At 43.5% G+C, this 21,988-nt stretch overlaps 2 protein-coding genes across 6 annotated transcripts in view; one reads left to right on the top strand and one right to left on the bottom strand.

Annotated features, from left to right (window-relative positions):
* LOC117871255 (transmembrane protein 126A-like) overlaps positions 1-9,071 on the top strand; it is a 32,259-nt gene extending 23,188 nt beyond the window's left edge. For 3 of the 4 annotated variants that reach the window (XM_034759063.1, XM_034759061.1, XM_034759062.1), the window contains 3 exons: positions 6,865-7,058; positions 7,667-7,781; positions 8,710-9,071. In XM_034759063.1, coding sequence (XP_034614954.1) covers positions 6,865-7,058; positions 7,667-7,781; positions 8,710-8,914 — 514 coding nt within the window. In that variant the 3' untranslated portion in view covers positions 8,915-9,071. The remainder of the gene's footprint in view (positions 1-6,864; positions 7,059-7,666; positions 7,782-8,709) is intronic. The other variant, XM_034759064.1, reaches the window with a different exon arrangement.
* Positions 9,072-11,702: 2,631 nt separating this feature from the next.
* CREBZF (CREB/ATF bZIP transcription factor) lies at positions 11,703-21,865 on the bottom strand. 2 transcript variants are annotated; one of them, XR_004644188.1, is made up of 4 exons: positions 20,750-21,865; positions 20,084-20,161; positions 18,559-18,629; positions 11,703-15,016 (listed from the first exon to the last, which is right to left on the bottom strand). XR_004644188.1 is itself a non-coding variant. In XM_034759044.1 (3 exons), exons 1-2 carry the CDS (start codon positions 21,631-21,633, stop codon positions 20,113-20,115), a joined length of 933 nt encoding a protein of 310 aa, XP_034614935.1. In that variant the 5' UTR covers positions 21,634-21,865; the 3' UTR covers positions 17,526-18,629; positions 20,084-20,112. The 2 variants fall into 2 exon arrangements, 1 of the variants encoding a protein (XP_034614935.1); XM_034759044.1 differs by lacking the exon at positions 11,703-15,016 and having other exon boundaries at positions 17,526-18,629.
* Between the last annotated feature and the right edge of the window lie 123 nt (positions 21,866-21,988).

Genomic DNA, 21,988 nt, shown 5'->3' with positions numbered 1-21,988 from the left:
GCCACTCACCTTGTGGCTAGTTTCCTCCAAGACACAACCGTCTTCCTCCAGAAACTGTACAACATTAACAGCCTCCTTCAGAACACCATCACTGCTCACCGTGGATGTCACCTCCTTATATACCAACAGTCCTTACCATGACAACATCACTGCCTGTCTCAAATACCTACAAAATAATAAACAGTGCTTAGAAATCCACCTCAAACACATCGTCAAACTCATCCATTTCATCCTTACCCATAATAACTTTACATTTAACAACAAACATTTGTTCCAAACCATGGGAACAGCTGAAGAATTTCTGGAAAAATGCACCCTGAATCCAATGATATACCTGAGTTACATCAATGATATTTTCATCCTCTGGACAGACAACCTAAATTCTCAATAAAAGGATTAGGGCCTATCTTATAGTGCCCTCCTTCTACCGGACCAGGCTTTGCTCTTGCTGAGTCAGCTCACTCCTTAGGTTAATTCTGTCTGAGCTCTCTCTCAAGGAATCCAAGGAAGCAGTTTGCAGCAGGGTTAGTTGTTTTATTTAAGCCTTCTTAACAAAATCAAAACCTTGCAGATTCTTCCCTCAAGGTCTGTGCATGCTGACTTGTCCATTCCCCAAGGCTGGCTCTGTCTACACAAGCACTTTTGTTGGTCAGGAGTATGAGAAAAAAAAACAAAAAAACACACCACCAAAAGCACCGATGTAGACAGCACTGTGTTGAAAGGAGATGCTCCCCCCACTGACATAGCTACCACTACTTGTTGGGGGTAGTTTAATTATGCCGACAGGAGAGCTCTCTCCTGTCAGCATTAAGTGGCTACATGGGACACCTTACAGCAGCGCAGCTGTGCCGCTGTAAGGTCTGTTGTGTAGACATAGCCTCAGTCCCTCACACCAGTAACCAAAACTTCCTGGCTCTTACCTAGGAGTCTCAGCAATAAAGTACTCCACACAATCTCCCGCCTCTCTGTTTGGTTTTTAGAGCAGTTCCTCTTTGTAGCAGCTCCACTAGCAGTCTGCACTGCCCCAGCCCTGTCAACTTTCTGGAGAATATTACTCTCTTCTCTCCCACCCCTCATTTCTTGCTGGCTTCTTTTATAAAGATTAGCTCATTAAGTTGCAACTCTCTCTCCAGTGCAGAGGGCAGGGCTAATCAGACAGACAGCTGTAGGCCTCTGACCCCAAAGGAATTATCCTTATACCTTCATACTCCCTCAGCTTTCCCCCACAACCTCAGCAACTAGCACCCATCCATCAAACAATCTCTAAAACACTCCATCACCAGCATCAACTTCTTGGACACCACAACCAGCTTCAATAATCGTACCCTACAGGCAACGATATACAAGAAGCCCACAGATAACCACACCTACCTGCACAGCTCAGTAACTGTCCCAGACACACCAGGAAATCTATTATCTACTGCCAGGCTCTCAGATACTGCAGAATATACTCTGAAGAGACAGTCCAGGAGACGCACTTAAAACTGCCTTACCCAAATAAGGACACTCCAGCAGAGAAGTAGATCGTATCATGGAACAGGCCACCCCAGTACCACAGTAGATTGTGCTTCAAGACGGGAGGGGAGTGGGGGGAATTGACAGCACACCCCTAATTGTCACCTACCACCCTGCACTAGAACCCATACGTAGCATAAGCAGATAATTACAACCCATAGTAAATGGGAACTACATCCTTAACTAAATCTTTCATGACCCCCTGCCCCTTTTCTGGCCTTCAAATACCCCAACCTTGCCAAGCTTCCCACAGACCAGGACACACCAACTCAAAGTGACACCAGCCCCTGCCATACAACAAATGCAAAACTTGCAGGCAATCTCCACTGTATGATGGCCAATACCCCCCACACACATACACACACACCTTTCAGGATTTATGGGTCCTACATATGCTCATCACTACGTGTGGTGTACCACATTCAGTGCATCAAAGGCCCCCAACAACAAATTATGTGTGAAACCAATCAATCACTAGGCTCTCCAATGAACTCGCACATAAAAATGATCAGACACGCTATCCACCGTGATTGAACACTTTTCACAAAGTAATCACTCTATATCACTCACAGTCCTCATCCTTAAAGGAAACCTGCACAACACCTTCAAAAAATGAGCCTGGGAATTTAAACTCATCAGTCTGCTGGATGCTAAAAATCATGGACTTAACAGAGACAGATTTTATGGCCCATTACAACTTGTTACACACCCTGCTGCCTACTAGCCCTCCATTGTCCTACCACAGAAGAGCTTTTAATGGCCCACTTCATTGCAGGAAACCATTTAAAATATGTGACTTCCCTATGCTTAACAATCTATTTCACCATATCTTCTCCATACCTGAGGAAGAGTTTGGTGATGCTTGAAAGCGTTTGCACCAACAGAAATGGTCCAATAAAAGCTCACCCACTTTGTGTCTCTCATTTGTAAGTTTTGGTAGTACCAAAGGAAAATGACTGTCACATATTAATCTAATCTTTCAAAATCAGGCTTGAGCTATATAGCATCTTAAACTACAGGTAGCTTGTATTCACTTTTGAAAATTAGGTAAATATAACCAGGGATTGAGAAGGTCAGGATTTTCCTATTCAAAACTATAAGTGAATTTCTACCCTAAAATGTTTTTGATGCAGATGCTGAAGTGTTTGGAGGATTGGAACCTAAATCTATATAGGTGGTGGTGTTTTTTTTTTTTTAAATCAATGATTAATTTTGCTTTAAAGTATTTAGAATATTTAAGTTCTGTAAATGGGTGGATTTTAATAAATAATTATTTTAATTTATAAATGTTATAGAGATTGTCACATTTGATAATTTTGTAAATACATGAAACATTTGGTTTTGAATAAATTTTGTAGCCAGTTAAGCATTTAATTTTGTTTGAGTTTAAGCAGGAAATCCAACTTAATGATGGCACTTTAAAAAATACACATAAAGATGGCACAGCATCAGAAGCAACGTAGCTTCCAATTAATTCCTTGACCTGGCAATGGCTATCATTCTGGGAATATATAATTAATGAACAGCTAGTGTTATAGGACTAAAGTGTTGTTTTCACCTGCCTAATTTACCATGCTGGTTGTAAGTGTCAGAGGGGTAGCCTTGTTAGTCTGTATCCACAAAAACAACAAGGAGTCCGGTGGCACCTTAAAGACTAACAGATTTATTTAGGCATAAGCTTTCATAGCTAAAATGGTGTTTTTTACCCATAAAAGTTTATACCCAAATAAATCCGTTAGTCTTTAAGGTGCCACCGGACTCCTCGTTGTTTTTATGCTGGTTATAGTTTTATATACGAACGCACAGCTTGCTTCAGTAAATCAAGCATGTGAAACAAACTCCTGTTACAAACTGCCAGTCAAGCTTACAAAATTGACATTTTTGAATTCCATTTATTGTTTTAGATATTGTAATGAAATGTAGTGTGTTCAAGCTGCCCCATCAAAAGTTCCCCATTCTATAAAGCAGGGGTAGGCAACCTTTCAGAAGTGGTGTGCTGAGTCTTCATTTATTCACTTTAATTTAAAGTTTCGCCTGCCAGTAATACTGTTAATGTTTTTTAGAAGATGTCGCTCTAAGTCTATATTATATAACTAAACTATTATTGTATGTAAAGTAAACAAGGTTTTCAAAATGTTTAAGAAGCTTCATTTAAAATTAAATTAAAATGCTGATCTTACGCCACCAGCCTGCTCAGCCCGCTTCCAGCCTGGGGTTCTGTTCACCTAGGCCTGCAGCGGGCTGAGCAGGACCTGTGGCCGGGACGCCGGCTGGCAAGGGGCTGGGTGTTGGGGGGGGGGAGGTCAGGGCAGAGGGCTGGGGTGTGTGTGGAGGTGCAGGGCAGAAGGCTGGGTGTTGGGGGCGACTCAAGGTCAGGGCAGAGGGCTGGGGTGTGTGTGGAGGTGCAGGGCAGAAGGCTGGGTGTTGGGGGCGACTTGAGGTCAGGGCAGAGGGCTGGGGTGCGTGTGTGGAGGTTCAGGGCAGAGGGGTGGGCGGTGCAGGGTAGAGGGCTGGGGTGCTCGGCTCGTGGAGGTGCTCCCAGCCCCCTGCCCTGAGCGGCTCAAGGCAGGGGGCTGGGAGGGATATGCCCTGTTCCACCCCCTTCCCACCCTCCGTCCCTACCTGTCTCTGCCTGCTCTACGGAGCAGCGAGCACGCTGCCGCTCGGCTCTGTTCAGGGCTGAGGTGTGTGTGGAGGTGCAGGGCAGAAGGCTGGGTGTTGGGGGTGACTCGAGGTCAGGGCAGAGAGCTGGGGTGTGTGTGTGTGGGGTGCAGGGCAGAAGGCTGGGTGTTGGAGGGGGACTCTAGGTCAGGGCAGAGGGCTGGGGGTGTGTGGAGGTGCAGGGCAGAAGGCTGAGTGTGTGGGGGGGTTGAGGGCTGGGGTGTGTGTGGAGGTGCAGGGCAGAGGGCTGGGTGTTGGGGGCAACTCGAGGTCAGGGCACAGGGTTGGTGTGTGGGGGGGTGCAGGGCAGAAGGCTGGGTGTTGGGGGCTATTTGAGGTCAGGGCTGGGGGTGTGGGGGGGGGGGGCAGGGCAGAAGGCTGGGTGTTGAGGACGACTCGAGGTCCAGGCAGAGGGCTGGGGGTGTGTGGAGGTACAGGGCAGAAGGCTGAGTGTGGGGGGTGGGTTCTGGGCAGAGGGCTGGGGTGTGTGTGGAGGTGCAAGGCAGAAGGCTGGGTGTTGGGGGCGACTTGAGGTCAGGGCAGAGGGCTGGGGTGCGTGTGTGGAGGTTCAGGGCAGAGGGGTGGGCGGTGCAGGGTAGAGGGCTGGGGTGCTCGGCTCGTGGAGGTGCTCCCAGCCCCCTGCCCTGAGCGGCCCAAGGCAGGGGGCTGGGAGGGATATGCCCTGTTCCACCCCCTTCCCACCCTCCGTCCCTACCTGTCTCTGCCTGCTCTACGGAGCAGCGAGCACGCTGCCGCTCGGCTCTGCTCTGCTCCGCTCCCCCTCCCCCTCGCAAGGGCCATCGCTGGCAGGGAGAGGGAGGAGGAGGAGGGGCCGGAATGCACCATGCTGTGGGAAGAAACGGGGGAGGGGGGAAGCTTGGCTGCCGCAGGATTAAGCTTCTGCCCCCGCAGGGGAGAGCGGGAGGTGGGGGACCGAGACACACAGCCCTCCCCCCCCCCCCCCCGCTCTCCCCTGCTGGGGAAGGAGGCAGAAGCTTGGTCCTGCGGCAGCCAAGCTTCCCTCCTCCCCCACTTCTTCCCCCAACGTGGCGTTTTCCGGCCCCTCCTCCTCCTCTCACCGGGCAGGCAGCGTGCCACTCAAAATCGGCTCGCGTGCCGTAGGTTGCCGACCCCTGCTATAAAGTGATCTGTGCTAGCATAACCTTGTGCCCAAACAGGGCCTCCTTGAAGTTAATGGGGCTCAACATGGAAGGAAGGGGCCATGCACAGACTTCAGCTGGTAAGCTCAGAGCAAGAGGAGTTGCCAGTAACTGCAGAGGTCCCCTGCCGTGATCCCATGGTTTGTGTTGTTTTCTCTTCCCACCGGCTTGGCTCTCATGCTGAGACTAAATCTACATTGTGGAATGGTCATGGTGGAAGAAAGGCTAATACCTGGATTTATATCAGTAGCACTCAGAATCGGTGGCCCATTCTGCTAGGTGCTGTACAAACACATAGGAAGTGCATGCCTCAAAAGAATTTAATCTAATGTAAAATAAGATGCAACATGTGTAACAAACCTATGTCAGAAAAAGGGAGGAAGGATTGAAGGTGATGCAGTTACACAAGCTGGCTTATGCACAACCTGATGATTCAGATAAAAGTAATTTTTGCAATTAATTATATAATTCTTACTAAGTCCAGTTTGTTTCCATAACACTTGTCTATTATGTATTAACTCTGGGCTTTTTTTAAACCTACCTCTGCCTATTTGTTTGTTAAACTTAAGCAACTTGGGGTATTGTAGTGTCAGAGCAAGTAGGCTGGGCATTTGAACTAAAGGGCAAATAGAGGGATAATTGGGATAGAATAGGAAGGGGATGGGACCGAGTTCTTTCATCCTGTAGCCACTCTAATGCATGCAATAGCGGCTGCGAGAAGGGCGGCCAGCACATCCCTCGGCCTGCCCCACTTCCCGCAGCCCCCATTGGCCTGTAACGGTGAACCGCGGCCAGTGAGAGCTGCGATTGGCCGAACCTGCGGACGCTGCAGGTAAGCCAGCGGCTTTCCCTGATGGGCCGCGCGCCAAAAGTTGCTGATCCCTGTAGTAGAAATATGCAGCCTGTGACAACTTACCAAAATTCATGGAGTAGCCTCCCTGTGAAAATTATTGCCCACCCCTGGCCTAAGTGGTTGTGCTTCTGCTGTTTAACACCAAGGCTAAACTTCAATTAATTAGTTGTTTTTTTCCAGACAGCTTTTTGTGTAGGGGCTTCTCACATAACCTAGTGTTTTTATTAGAACGCTACCATGGGGAAGCGTAAATGATCATTTCCAAGACTCATAGCATTTACTGTACCAAATCAGACTGTTCCTCAAAAACAGTATTTTTACCCCTGTGAGTCGCCTATACCTTCTGTCTGGCTATGCCTGTGATCCCCTAGAAGTGTAGAATCTCAGTTTTAGAAGATAACCCGTACATGTAATTCACTTGGCCAATTGTGCATACTTGGAAGTATACCTACTTGTTCTTCCCTGATCCTTACCACTATCACAGTAACTTCAGGCATATGGCAGAGAATACTGTACCAGTGTACTAGTTGCTTCTGAAAGCAGGACAACTCCATTTTAGATCATCTTCAGCGTAGTAATTTAATACAGCATGTTCCCAAAGACATAAGACTGAGCAAACAGATTTCCTGTACACCACAGTTGCAGAAAATGTTAACCTAATTTCCCCACCGACAGGAAACTCTTTTCAAATGGATCATACTTCCTGGGAATAAATGGAGGCTTGTGTGGTTTAATAGCAAACAATCTTTTCAGACGCATCCTAAATGTGACGCAGGCTGGGATTGCTTCTAGTTTGCCAATGGCTGTTCTTCCATTCCTCACAACAGCAGCAATTTACCAAGCTGCGATAACTGAACCTTTAATTTCAGGTAAATTTTTAATTCCTTATGAAGGGCACTGTTTTCAAAACTCCCATGTCATAAAAACTGTCTGTGTTTTATATATAATACCAGAAAAGCTTATGCTATTTGCAAAACAGTGAAGCAATGCAGTGTTGAAAACCTCACCTTGTACATGAACTGCCAGGTACACAGAATAATGTCAAAAGACAACAGTTTTTTACATTTATGCATATACAAAAAACATTCTTCAACCTGAATGGGGTTTAGGTGAGGTGAGATGGATAGAGCAGATTTTTCTATGACATGCCCCACTAATTGTTGAACACTTCACCATCAGTGGATCTGTGTTTGAATCAGTAATATTTAGTGCATGCTGGCACTTCAGTTTAGATGCAATTACAGCAATACAAATTGGGTTATATTTGATTGAAATCTCTATAGAGCTGAATGGTGGAGATGTGTCATAATACAATAGGTAGACTGTTCTAGTTAATCTCTTTAGTTGCAGTTCATCATGGCCATTTCCACTGACAATATATTTCACTTCAGAGTGAAACCTCTTTAAGCTCAGGTTAAAATGTAAAAACAACGTAGATATTGTATCTTAACTGTGAAATGACTTGTTTGTCATCTAGGTGATCTAACGTGTGCACCCTGTGCCATAGTCAGAGGAGGATTAGTTGGGTCTGTTATGGGTGGTCTATATCCCATTTTCTTGGCCATTCCTGTAAATGCAGGACTTGCAGCCAGGTATGTGAAATTTTGTTAAACTTCGGTTTCTTGGGACAAATTAATTCTACACAGTTCTTATTAAAGCTCACTTGGCTATTTCAGTCTTTTTGGATATTACATAGCAAAAAGGTTTTAAGATGGTTGGAATAAGTAAGATTGCAGAGCTGCATTCAAAAACGTTATCCTACCTAGCCCCTGCTGCGTGGGACATCTGTTCTATAGGAAAACCAGTTGCCTGAAATATGTCTAAAGTAATGTTTGAAGGTCTTTGAACAGAAGGCAGATAACTAAGCATAGTACTAAGCAATTGGAACAGAACAAGATTAAGCATTTAATACAAGAGATATTGTATTGACCAAGGAACTCAGGACAGAGGCCAGGCACATGAGCTCCCATCTCACTGTTGACTCCCTTTTGTGATCCTAGGCAAATTACCTCTCTGCCTCCACTTGACAAAATGAGGGTAATACTTACCCCTCAGGGGCATTGTAAGGACTAGTTTGTAAAGCAATTTGAAGATGAGCCTTATAATCATGGCAATATAATATACTGTGCTTCCAATCTGGAATACTAGATCACTGGTTCCTAGTACCCAACAAAGCTAGTAAGGGTATGTCTACACAGGAACAAAAAAAACCCGGCTGGCCAACTCAGGGTCACAGGGCTGTTTCATTGCTGTGTAGACTTCCAGCTCAGGATGGAGCCTGAGCTCTGGGACCTACAGCCTGGGCTCCTGCCCGAGCCCAGAGGTCTAGACAGCAATGAAATAGCCCTGCATCCTCAGCTCCGAGTTGGCTGGCATGGGCCAGCTAAAGTTATCCAGTTGCTTTGTAGACATGCACAAATTTTAGGTGTCGGGAATAGAGGGTAATATTTTAGAGAGGAAGATGGGGGAATTTGTGGTAAAGTAACAAGACTAAGTTTTATTGGCTTTTGTTCTGTATAGGTACAGCTCAGCTCCATTGCCTGGGAAAGAGAATATGTTACGCTTTTGGATTGAAGTCTCTCAACCAGTCTTTAAGAAGATGAGTTTTGCTATCCTGCTGCAGGCTGCATTTGGAATTTATCTCAGCTCAAGACAGTATGGAATATTTATGAAAATGCTCCAGTTGCCTGAAGCAAGCAGCAGTCCTGAAGAAGTCAAAGATTAAAACAAACATACACAACTCCCTCTAATGCTTGGGTGGATTACCACAATAAACCATGAAACTAAATAAGGCAAGAAAGTTACTGCTTTGTGGGGTTTTTTAAATAAGTAAATCAAGACTTCTCAATGTCTTTCACTATTAAATTGTGAACTGAAACAGAGGATTTCGTTGTGTGCTACTTTTAGAGGGGTAATACCCACTTCCCAAACAGAGATTTTTGGAAAGCACAAATCACTGTTGATTATGTATCAGAGTGGTAGCTGTGTTAGTCTGAATCTGTAAAAAGCAACAGAGGGTCCTGTGGCACCTTTGAGACTAACAGAAGTACTGGGAGCATAAGCTTTCGTGGGTAAGAACCTCACTTCTTCAGATGCAAGTAATGGAAATCTCCAGAGGCAGGTATATATCAGTGTGGAGATAACGAGGTTAGTTCAATCAGGGAGGGTGAGGTGCTCTGCTAGCAGTTGAGGTGTGAACACCAAGGGAGGAGAAACTGTTTCTGTAGTTGGATAGCCATTCACAGTCTTTGTTTAATCCTGATCTGATGGTGTCAAATTTGCAAATGAACTGGAGCTCAGCAGTTTCTCTTTGGAGTCTGGTCCTGAAGTTTTTTTTGCTGTAAGATGGCTACCTTTACATCTGCTATTGTGTGGCCAGGGAGGTTGAAGTGTTCTCCTACAGGTTTTTGTATATTGCCATTCCTGATATCTGACTTGTGTCCATTTATCCTCTTGCGTAGTGACTGTCCAGTTTGGCCAATGTACATAGCAGAGGGGCATTGCTGGCATATGAATATTAGAATGCTACCATGGGGAAGCATAAATGATAATTTCCAAGACCCATAGCATTTACTGTACCAAATCAGACTGTTCCTCAAAAGGTATACATCAGTGTGGAGATAACAAGGTTATATTGATTATGTGTGACCCCTACTAACTTATCAGAGCAAACTTTGTGCAGGTTTTTAAGTTATCAGGGAGCACTCATAACTTCCTAAATATATTATGAAATACATATATGCTGATTTTGTGCATCAATTGAATGGGATTAGAGTTGCTGCATTAATATACCCATGTCCTGCCCCCCCCCCCCCAATCATCAACCACATGTTGAGTCCAGAGACAATGTACAGGGATGTAGAACTAACACCAAATAGAGTTAATTCAGCATTGAATTAGGGATCTTGGTGGCAGTCTTTATATTTCTGTGCTCTGGTAAACCAGACTTTTTAGTACAACTTGAACTTTGAGCAATTTTTAATATTTCTGATGCCTCATCCCTTTGACATATCTTATCTGAGCACCTGTTCATCAATGGACTTACACAATACATCTATAACCTGGATTTTCATTCATGTTACAAACCAAAAAGCAATATGGGTATGTAAGTTACTGTAGTATAAGCATTGTATTATTTTACCTGCGCATGCGTTGAGACTCAATCTGTTCCAAGCCAAGAATGCAGAATCTAGATCAGTCCTTGTTCATTTCCCATGTAATAGTATCTTGTCTAGTTTAAAGTATGCCAAGCAACCCTCAGCTTCCACCACTTCCTTAGGATATTATTGCACAGCAAAACATCTTGCCCTCAGGAAAGTTTTCTTAATGTATCCTATTTAAACCACCCAAAGTGTGTTGGGCATTTTTATATAAGACAGGGAAGTGAATTAGTCAGACATGCTCAGTTCTCTTCCATGAAAAGATGTCCACCAATCATTACAGCTGCCCTCCATGCTGGAGTAGTTACACAGCTGCAGTGCAATGACATCAGAGACCCACATACCAGGCAGCCAATGTGGCCATGGCTGCAAGGACAACCACCTGGTGGGGGACAGACTGAGTTGTTTTTTGTTTTTTTGGAGGGGGAAGGGGGCGTTAAATTTGTAAAATCTGAGCTTGTTTCTAACAACCCTGAAGTCTTTCCAGGAGCTTATTCTACAAGATTAAACTTAATGATGGATGCGTGCATAGGACCAGCTCTATTTTCTCACCAACTGAAACAAATGCTCCAGAGTTTGGCTACAGACAATGTAAAACACACTTTTCAGCATTCTCAAATAACCAGAACATGCTCTCCCTCTTCTAGAAATCCTTGGGGGAAATTTGAGCAGCTGGAGGAAGAAGTCTTACCTTAGATTTTTTCAGGGATTGGGTTTCTTAACTCACAGATCACAGAATATCAGGGTTGGAAGGGACCTGAGGAGGTCATCTAGTCCAACCCCCTGCTCAAAGCAGGACCAATCCCCAGACAGATTTTTGCCCCAGATCCCTAAATGGTCCCCTGCAGGATTGAACTCACAACCTGGGGTTTAGCAAACCAATGCTCAAACCACTGAGCTATCCCTCCCCCCACTCTTTAAATTTTCCTCCAAGCTCAGAGTGTGGAGTGAGAGGTCAGAAGCAGCTCTGGACAAGATGGTTCTAGACTCAACCCACCTCTAATTCCCTGAATAAGAGCTAGCTTCCAGCAGCTCACTTTGCCAGACTTGGTTATATGCATAACAGCTTTCAATTAACCAGGAGAAAATTTGGAACACAATTTTCAAAACCTGATTTTAAAAAGATGCCCACACTGAAATATGATCAGAATAAAATCAATTGTCAGGATTGAGAGGTCAAGTAATTATATTGCATACACATCTTTTAAACAGGCTTTGGAAGGATTGGATTTTTATCAGTAAATGGTGGTAAGTGTCCATTTCACTGTAGACACACAAACCTACAAAATAACATTTCCTTTTAGGGTAACTGAAATTTACAGATAGGCAAAGAAAGAAAAATGGTGCTTGAGAATTTAAGAATATTCCATTTATATATTTTGACATGGGATGTTAACAATTTGTATTTTAACCATGATAAAGTTTTAACATTTTGAAACTTGTCTTAAATTGTTTGATGCCCCCCCCCCAATAATTTCCTACAACTGTGAAAGTTTAAACAGATACAAATAAAGAGTGCTTAAAAATAAACATTGATATCCATCAAAATTATAAAAAGGAAACAATTAATTATGCCAAGCCTATTTACAAATAAAGAGCAAGAGTCCTATTCATGCCTATTACCCCCCTTACCTTAAGGTAAGCTGCTGTTAAGATATAGAAAATTCAGGACCAAAAATTCTTAAATATCCTTTGTGTGTCTTTTTCAATAAAAAGAAGGAAGAAAAAAAGGCAAAGTTATATTTAAATAAATGTAAATTTGATGAGTTGTGAAATTTCTTGATTGACTTGTAAGTCACCCCACCCAATTAACTATTGGAATAATTTCTTCCAGATTTTACTTCCCAAAATTGAGACCCATCCTGCCAACATATGCAGTATTCTGCATTGTTACTTGAACCCTAAATGGCAGACCAAATATCTTCATTTCCACTTTTACTAGTCTGATAGAGATGACAGAAAAGATGATGGCAAAGTGGGGTGAGGTTAATTTAAAAGCTTCCATATCCAGATACCAGAAAGGTCAAAGTGGAAAGAATTTTGGAGCCACCTATCATCCAATTTTGCATATAAAATTCATTAGCTTTCCTCTAAACAGAAGTCAGTCAGTCAAGAGGCTGTAAGTGGTCTGTGCTTCTAGAGTAATGTGCAGCCCTGTTTACCCAAAGAAATCTTTGGGTCTCACAAAATAAGTGGTCTGGACTGATGTCAAGGTACAGTCACACTCAATACTGCACATTCTAGAGTGCTTATGTGAGATGCCAATTTGAAACACTCAAGGTATACACATTTAATGAGGGGGTAACTACAGTAGGGGCATAGATCTAGCAGGGCCTCAAATGTATCTTCTTTACAAACATACAGTGCAATCCCACCTACCAAATATGTCTGAAGGACATGGAACACCCTTCACAAAAATGTAGTAAACTGCCAGCCAGCAAGCTCCCCAAATTTTAGAGTGACAATGTGTATCAGCTTGTTCAAGGGTAGCCTGTTCTAAAGAGAAAGTGATCCATGCTTTCATTCCCCAAGCCTAGAGTTTTATTAAAGACAATCATCAGGTCTGTCAGTGAATCTATACTCTTGGACTAGTATAAATGGAATGCACAGATGCTGTTTTATTGTATTTGTCCAACTTTCCAAAAATTATGTGTATGCACTTGACCGTATAAGAAGAGCAACGTGATTGCTATGGCAGAGAAACAATCATGCCTACAACAGTAATTCTTCTAGTTACCTAGGTAATTAAAAGCCTGTGGGGTGAGTCCAATTTACACAGGGGAAAATTAGCAGAATTTGGCCCTATATTTATAATTTAGCTAATGAAGCCGCACTATCCTCCCTCCGCACACAGCACTCCACCATTCCCTTGTATTTTTCTTGCAATACTGGATTGCATCTAAACAAACATTTAGCCCCTGTACTATTCAGCAGTGATCATCCGCACTCTAGGGTCCCATGACCGGAACAAAGGTATTTTACAGGGCAATATCAAAGGCGCATCATAGAGCTGAGAGAGAAAAGCTTACATAATCAACGCCTAGCTCAAATCAAACTAATTAGCATTACATTCATTCCGCTTTGGAAACTAAACTAGTTTAAAGAGTAACAATTGCAGCCCTGTAACTTTTTTTTTAAGACTGGTCACCTGATATTCTTTTGCACTGAATAATTTATTCAAATGTAAAAACTTAACAAGTCAGTCTATATCAGGAGATGGAAAAAATAGGGATACACACATTGTGGCTACTGGCCAGTCGCTGTTTAAAGTTACAAAGCCTGATACTGAAAGATTTTTAATTCATCCACTTTTGAAGTTGCACCAAGATAAAATGGTATTTAGGTTACTGATGCAATTTTTCTGTCAGTCAAAAATGTTTAGCATGGTTATTTAAAGATTCATCGATGGGGAAAAAGTTTTAATGCAGGGCTACTTGCCTCTCTTATTTTTATATATACAAGACTTACTTCTCAGTATGCCCCAGTACCTTTTGGCATTTCACACCTCAAAAAACAATTTTTTTTCCCCCCAAAGTGGTTGAGTTACATAACTTCTTGTAGCAGCTACCATCACACGAATTGTAGGAATACTATGAAAAGTAGTATCTATGTTACATACTGTAAATGGAAAAGTAAGCAAGAAAAAGGTGTTCAAAATCCCGAGTCAGCAGTTACAGGTATGGTCAATTATTTTTAGGTGTATCCTTATCTGTGGAGATTCTTACCATCATGGCAAAAACAGGTTACACACAAAAAACACATTATCACTGCAGTAGCTTTCACTGCATTTTAAAGGAGAAATCTACCGTCCAATTAAGAAGCAATGTAGATGGATTCTGAAGGTAGTCAAGGTCTAATCTTCTGCCAGAATGATGGTGATTCAGATTATGGGAGGGAGGGTTGTTATTAGGGGAAAGGAATGGAGGAGAAGCCTGCATCTTAACAGAGCTCTCCGTTTTATGAACAGTGCTATAAAACATTACTTCACCCGTCACAACCAAGAGCAGCTTTCTTCTCCCCTTGCTCCTAATCCCCCTGGCAATAGATACTTCCTCCTCTTCTTGATTTCTCCCAAGCCCAGAACAGGCACACCTCCCAAGAAAGCCCCATCCCTGGCACTCTGTTATCCCAACAGGGTGGGAGAGAAGAGTACCTCGCCCACCACTGGTGACCTACTTTTTTGTGTGTGTAAAACTACAAAAAAAACTTTCTGAATACAAAATATCCATTTGGACACCAAGGGCATATGATGTACACCTACTGTGGCTTTTGTAAGTCTAAATAAATAATAGAGGCAAGTATAATAGGCTGCATACAAAGTATTACAATACCTTCCTTCATGCAGAAGATACCATATCCAAATATACAATTCCCAAAACATATTAGTCAAGGTTTTTAAAATTGGGTAATTTTATGGAAGTTTTATATGAAAAGCCTTTGTTTTTTTAAAAATAAGTCCCTCAAAATTTCAAAGGAAACACTAGGACTCTCCATTTTTGGAAAAAAAAAAAAAAAAAAAAAAAAAAAAAAAAAAAATTGGTAACTCAGATACATCAGTAGATGCCAAAATTTGTGACATGGCTCTCCATAATTACTTTGATACCATCTCTCCAGGCAGTTACAGGTTGCAGAAAAATTGAATTGTTTTTCCCCCAGATGCTGCTAAGCTGTTTGGAGAAAAGAGAGAAAGGTTAATTTGCAATGCTATTAAAATGCACAGGCATTTAAGATTACTGAGAATGAAGTCCTATTTCTTACTGATTACTCTAATTGTCTTAAGTACTAGAAAAAAGATCAGTACTGAAAAATGTAGCACTATCTCCATGCAGTTAAGACACAAAATGGTGATTCCCTTTTGTTTACGTGTATGTTCAGTTTATAACACCAATTATAACCTTTAAATCGGTTATTCCTTGGTAGTGCACAGCACAAAACAAAGCCAGCCATATAACTCTTCCAGCTGGTACTTAAGCCAAGAAATACGCTCCCTTGTGTCATTATTGCTTAAATAATTTTAACAACTACTTTTTATTCATTAAATTCTTCTTCCTGAAGTATTTCCTCCATTTCTTTTGTTATAAATAAGGTTAAGATTTTGTCATGGTTATTTTTAGTAAAAGTCATGGACAGGTCACAGGAAAAACAATTCATAGAAGCCTGGGACCTGTCTTTGACTTTTATTAAAAATAAGGTGGGGGCTAACTGCCAGGGGACCGGGGTAAGGGGGGTAACACAGCTCCAGGGCCCCTGCAGGACCCGTGGTAGCTGGGAGCCCACAGGGCCTGCCACCTCAAAGCCCAGGACTGAAGTTGAAGCAGAAAATGTCAGAGGTCTCAAAGTCATGGAATCCGTGACAAAATCTGATTCTTCGTTAGAACTGCTGTAGACTGAGCCAGACTACTTTCAGTACATGCAATGCCTACACTTAAATTAGAGATGGAGAGGCAACCAATAACTCTACACACCAACAAGCCACTTTCTTGAAGTGCACTGTCCAAAGAACAAACATCTTTTTAAGACTCTCTCAACAACTGAGCATTATGATACAGCCTTGCAGTCAAACTCTGAAAATCTGTTAAAATTTATCAACTGTGTACTCTCAAACCCCTGCATATATCCAGAAATGTAAACCACGTGGGAAGTGTAAGGCCACGACTACACTACAGGTACCACAGCAGCATAGCTACAGTGGTATAGCTTTGCTGGCATAACTCCATACCGTAGGTGCAGCCTTCAGTGACGGAATGGATTTTTCTGCTACTGAAGGAACATCACCTCCCCAAACAATGGTAGCTAGATTGATGACAGAAGCATTCTTCTGGAATGCTTCCATCATCAACCTAGCGGCATTTTCACAGTGGTTAGGTCAGCATAGCTACACCACTCAGGGTGTGGATTTTGCACACACCTGAACAATGCAGCTATTTCGACCTAAATTTTAGGTGTAAACCAGGCCTAAATCAACAGTTACACTGCATCAAGTTTAGCCAATTTGTTAAACATTTAATTATTGTCATTTATTACATTTTTCGATAAACATATTGCAGAATGCAGTCAAAATAGAAAAAGCTGAATGTGTAAGGCCCTATTTAACTGGCAATACTACGGATTCTGCAATAAAAGGCTTCCACTGCAATTTTGACAGTGGGCGTTGCAAGAGCCCCCGCTCTCAGTCCCAGGCTCCTGCTCTCAGCCCCGGGTGGCCAACAACAGAAAAATCACGGAAAAGTAATAATGGACTTTGTTACCGCAAATAATAGGGTCAAATATTACTTTTCCACAATTTTCCATGGCTTGTCTGCAGCTCAGCCAGTTTTTTGACAATCATTTGCAATTCAAGTAGGGCCTTATGTGCGCACCTATTACTAAATATAAAAAGCACTTTGTTGGCCCTTAGTCTACAATTTAGCATGTGAAAACAAGAACAGGACATAAAATTATGAACTAACAATATGACAGTAAATAGAAAGAGTAGATCATCATCAATATTAGGAAACAAAAAATGAAATGAAAAAATGAGAAAGAGGTCACCAGAACATGGAAGTAGCTACTAAGGGTGCGTCTATACTTACACTGCAGTGCTCCAGTGCGGACACTACCTACACCAACAGGAAGGGTTCTCTCATTGGTGTAGATAATCCAATTAGCACAGTTTACATGGGAACTTACTTAGTCATCTTAACAATACTACTCAGGCATGTGGATTTTTCACCCCCCTGACCAATGTAGTTATACCGACCCAATTTTCTAGTGAAAACCAGGCCTAAGATTTCTACTTAAGTTACATGGTTTCTTGAAGAAATACTCCACGCAGTTAAAGTGCTATTTATTAAATGATATATTTAGTAAATCAGAGTGGTCACTGCAAACTCCAAGGAGAAAGTGTCACTGCATCTTAGACTCTTGAGAAACAGTAACAGTTTTATTCCATCCCCACCCACAAAAGTTGTTCATTTAAAAGAGAAAGTAATTTTATCAAGCTGTGAGACAAATCAAAGTATGGTTTAACTCAAATACCAGTTTTATATTCTTGCTTAAAAAGCTTCCCAACTGATAAAAACATACAGACAACACTGTTAGCACTCCCTTTTTCAATTCCCAAACATCTAAAGATCCATCCATTAAAAACAAAATGTTGAGTTAATAACAAGATGAAAAAATTATTTGAGCCCATAATTGAAAGATCAACACATCTTGTTTTATTATAGTACTGTAGTCTTATTTGTATGGCACAGAGCTAATTACAAAGAAACATTTACAAGTTTTTCAAGTATTGTTAAGATATCAGTTCAAGGCTTCTGCTTCAAAAAGCTATATTTAACAATATTCCATACAGATAGCACAAATTGATTAGCATTCAAAGAATTTTCCCCTCTGTTTGGCTTACATATGATTCAGAAGGCACTAAAAATCCCTGCAGTCACATTCTTGGGGGTGGATCCTATTCCTAGTTGTACAGGCACACATCATTTTGCATGTTGTAAAATTAGCTGTTGCTCATATGCAGTAGATTTTACAGAACGCAGTGATACACATGTGCATGTTAGAGGCCAGGATTAAGTCTCAGATTGCTCTGATCCAACAACGAAGTGTTTATAATTGTGCAAAAATGGGGAATCCTATTATATAGCAAGATAGTGTCACATTTAAGTTAAAGTTAAGGTAACTTAAAAAGTTACCTTAAAGCTGACTAAAAATGCCATGGCAGTCTTCCATGCTTACTGTTTTAATACTTTTGTTGAATAAGATGATTACAAGTAAAGATGCGTTTCTCCAACAATGAGCTGTACAAACTCAGTCTAGGCTCAATCAAGTCCAGTTCTTCACAGCTCACATATCACCAATAAGAGCTCAAAAGGTTAAATTCGGCTCTTAATGACACTTGGACTACCCCACTACCTACAACGGGGTTGTAGAAGTGTAAAAAATTGGAACTCTAAATAGACAATCCGACTGATACTGCATATGATGGAATAGAAGCCACAGCTAACTAGTTCTTAGCTGTGCTGGCTCTGTATTTCTGTGAACATGTAACTCTGAATACAAAGAAAGCAGAAGTAAAAAATTACCTTTGTACATAGTCACTTTTCAAATTAGTATCACACTAACTTTGGATTGGTGAGATTAGTTTTTCCAAACATTCAAGCTTTTCAAAAATGAAAGACAGCAGAAGCCCTGTTACCTCTTTTTCCCCCATTTCTTATACTACCTTTTAAAATAAAGCAGGAAATGTGGCCAGCAGCTGGTCCCGTCTCTTCTGCCCCAACAGAGCTGTATCCACTTTAGCATAAAGAAAAACAAGGATGCTAAATACACATATACTTTATCAAACAGTGATGTTTCACAAAGAAATTAGTTGTCTCTTCTCTTCTTTTAACTCCTATTACCTCTAATGGGAGCTACTTAAGCACATCACTGAGCGAAGGAGAGGCTTCAATTTACTCTTAATCCAACATATAAATCCATTTATTATAGATTAGTTTTAAGGCTTAAGTATATTAACTCAATCATTTTAGAATGTCAATTGTTAACTCTAGACTTAAGTTGACCCATTCTTTGTGAAACCTCACTTTACATTTACTTATTTTTCACAACCCTTTCTTCCCCAATTTACATACATGTAAATAATCTAAACATTTTAATACAGCCAAAAAATAAAAAGGTGTATTGTAACCTATTCATCTTGCAAGATAGATTAATATTAGTGCTGGTCCAAAAGCAACTCTCACACGTGACCCCCAAATTATTTTATTCCTCCTCTCTTAACTAAACATGGAGGTCTGCAGGAGCATTGTTTTTTCAAACCATTAATGTCAAGACATAACCTTTGTTCACCTGCAGACTGTATTTCCTAACTGACTATAGAAAGTTAGAGATATTGCTGAATACTCAGAGATGCCAATTTAGGATCCCACAGTAAAGTTAAAAAATTGCATGCACACTTGTGTAAGTAAAAAGCCACTTTTGAAATACAAGGAATCTCAGTGAGCTTGGGTATACAGACTATTTATGGCGAACTAGAATTAGAGTTATTTCAATGCACTGCAATCTTTAACTTGTAATTCACATTACCGTTCTGTGAAAAAAAGTAGGTGACTTGCCTGCATTAGGGTGCCATTGTACAATGTTAATAATTGAAACCAATATTTGGGTTCTGTTTAACATACAACATTTTACATCACCAAGCAAGGTAGACTAATGAGAATTGATTTTTTTTTTTTTAAAAGGAATATTGAGAACCACCAGGACTAGAATCAGGAATTGTATACCACTGGAAGGCACAAATCCTGACCTTTCAAAGACAAAAGATCTTTTAAAAAAAAAAAAAAAAAAAAAAAAAATCACATCATACTGATTACCATATTATTTGTCCCTTCCCCTAGTCAGATGGATATTTCAGTAGCAAATATCTTAAAAACTGCTACTATTAGAAGGAAAGCAAACAGCGTAAGTTATTATTTTTCCATTATTTGTGAGATACTGGCCACTAAAATCAAGTTAAAATTCCACTGCAGAATATACGCAAGGGGAAGAATAATAATCAGAATGTGATTTTAATATCCACTACCTGTCCATCTGCCAAAGCTGGAAACACTTTGGCAAATCAGTACAAATGCTTTCAGGATGAGAAAACATTTCTAAGCACTGGTCCTGAACCAATGATCAGAAAAACCTGGACTAAGCATCAATGCAAGCTGTTTGATATCGCATTATGGGAATATATGGATCCTTACCAGGTTGCGAGGTGGAAAACGACTGTTCTTTAACCCCTACACAACGGAGCCTGGCAGGGCAAGCACCTAAAAAAGAAACTGTCAGAGAGGTTTAATAGTAATGTATAATTGAGACTCGTTACAGTTTTATATGCATGCTTTAACTGTTTGCTGATCAATACTATGTCTGTCCAGTGACGATGTCCTAATAAAGTAGCATTTTTCTTTAAAAAAAAAAAAAAAACAAGTATGTTCAGCTCCTCAGGATAAGCAGACTACACATTATCTGATTCAAAACAGGGTAGACAGTATTATCTTTACTGCCAACTGTGGGCACTGAGCACACCTTCATGCTTCAGGTTTGCATGATCTTTCACTCACTGCTGCAAACGGGCTCCGAATACCTGCATGTGTCAGTTTGCACAATATTTAGTACGCTGCTGTAAGCAGATCCCAAGCGCGCTATTTGTGCGCCAGTTTTGCGCGATCTTTACCCAATACAGGCTCCCAACTGTGCCGTTCACGCGAGCTCTTTACCCTCTGCCACACAGGGGCGCTGTTCCCATGTCAGTTTTGCCTACCCCCTGTTTTTCAAGCCATGGCCTGCTTGCTCCGCCACGGCCCGAGGCCCCTGGATGTGGGCACGGACAGGTGAGAATAAAGACTGAAGCAGGTACTTGACCCTACATTTTGAAGGAGGCACATGCCCGCCTGGCACACAGGGAGCAGAACTCCACCGACAGCTGATCCCTGTCCACGTGGAGGCAGATCCCGCCGGAGGCCAGCCGCTCCTCCCCCTCCGGCTCCCCAGCATCCTGGCTCGGCAGGGCGTAGTCGTGGTCGCGGCTCTCGCCGGCCTGTGGCGGGTGCTGATGGGGCGGGTCCGTGTCCCTGAAGAGGCTGGTACGGAACCGGAGCCCCCCCGCCCCGGCCAGGCGGCTCAGCAGCTGCCCCAGGGCGCTCTGGTTGGCCAGCACGGCCCGCAGGTAGCTGGTCTCCCGCTCCAGATCCCGCAGGCGCCGGTTCAGCCCCCGGTTGCGGTCTCGCAGCTGCCGGTTCTCAGCGGCCAGGCCCTGCAGGCGGCTCTCCAGCCCCAGCACGTACTGCTTCTTCTTCAGCCGGTTTAGGCGGGCCGCGGCCGCTGCCTTCAGCCGGCTCCCGGCCGCCACCCCGCCCGGGCTGGCCCCGCAGCTCCTCCGGCCCGGCGCGCTCAGGGGCGGCTCCGGCTCGTCCTGCTGCCCGCAGAAGCAGCCGCTCGGCTCTACGTCCAGGTCCCAGTGCGGCTGGGCCGCCTCCAGCAGGTCGCCCAGCTCCAGCCCCGCAAACGGGTCCTCCTGCTCCGCCGGGTCCTCGGCCCCAGCGGCCGCCTCCCCCATCGCCTGCTGCGGCTGCTCCAGGACGGCCGGGTCCCAGCGCTGCTGCTTGGTGCGGGGCCCCTCCGGCTCCTCCTCCCCGCCATCGCCCCCTCCGGCCCCAGGGGCCGGCCCCGCGCTAGGGAGCTGCCAGGCGGCGGCCGAGGGGCTTTCTCCGCCCGACGAGGCCGCCAGCAGCTGGGTCAGGCTGTGGCGCATGGTGGGGAGGGGGCGAGGCCCGGGCTTGCCCGCAGGCTAGTTCAGGGAGAGGAAGAGGATCCCCCGCAGGGGGAGGGGAGACGCCGCGGGACTGAGAAGCGAGCGAGGCGCCAAGGCCAGGCGGGACCCTGCCGCCGCCAGCCCCGGCAAGCAGGCCGCAGCGCGGGGGGCTGGAAATGGCGGCTGCTCTGGCCGGGGCTGCGCGGCCGCTACTGCCGCGCGGAACCGGAAAGAGAAGAGACCCCTCCCCCACCCTCTGCGCGCGCGCGCGCGCCCCCGCCCGCCATATTCGGGAGAGAAGGGGCGGGGCAGTGGGGGATTCTAGAGGGGGAGGGGCAGGCCACGGGGGGGGGGG

This window comes from Trachemys scripta, chromosome 1, assembly GCF_013100865.1.
Source record: "Trachemys scripta elegans isolate TJP31775 chromosome 1, CAS_Tse_1.0, whole genome shotgun sequence".
Lineage (NCBI taxonomy): Eukaryota > Metazoa > Chordata > Testudines > Emydidae > Trachemys > Trachemys scripta.
The sequence above is the reverse complement of the archived record's forward strand: the minus strand, read 5'-3'. Positions and strand labels throughout refer to the sequence as shown.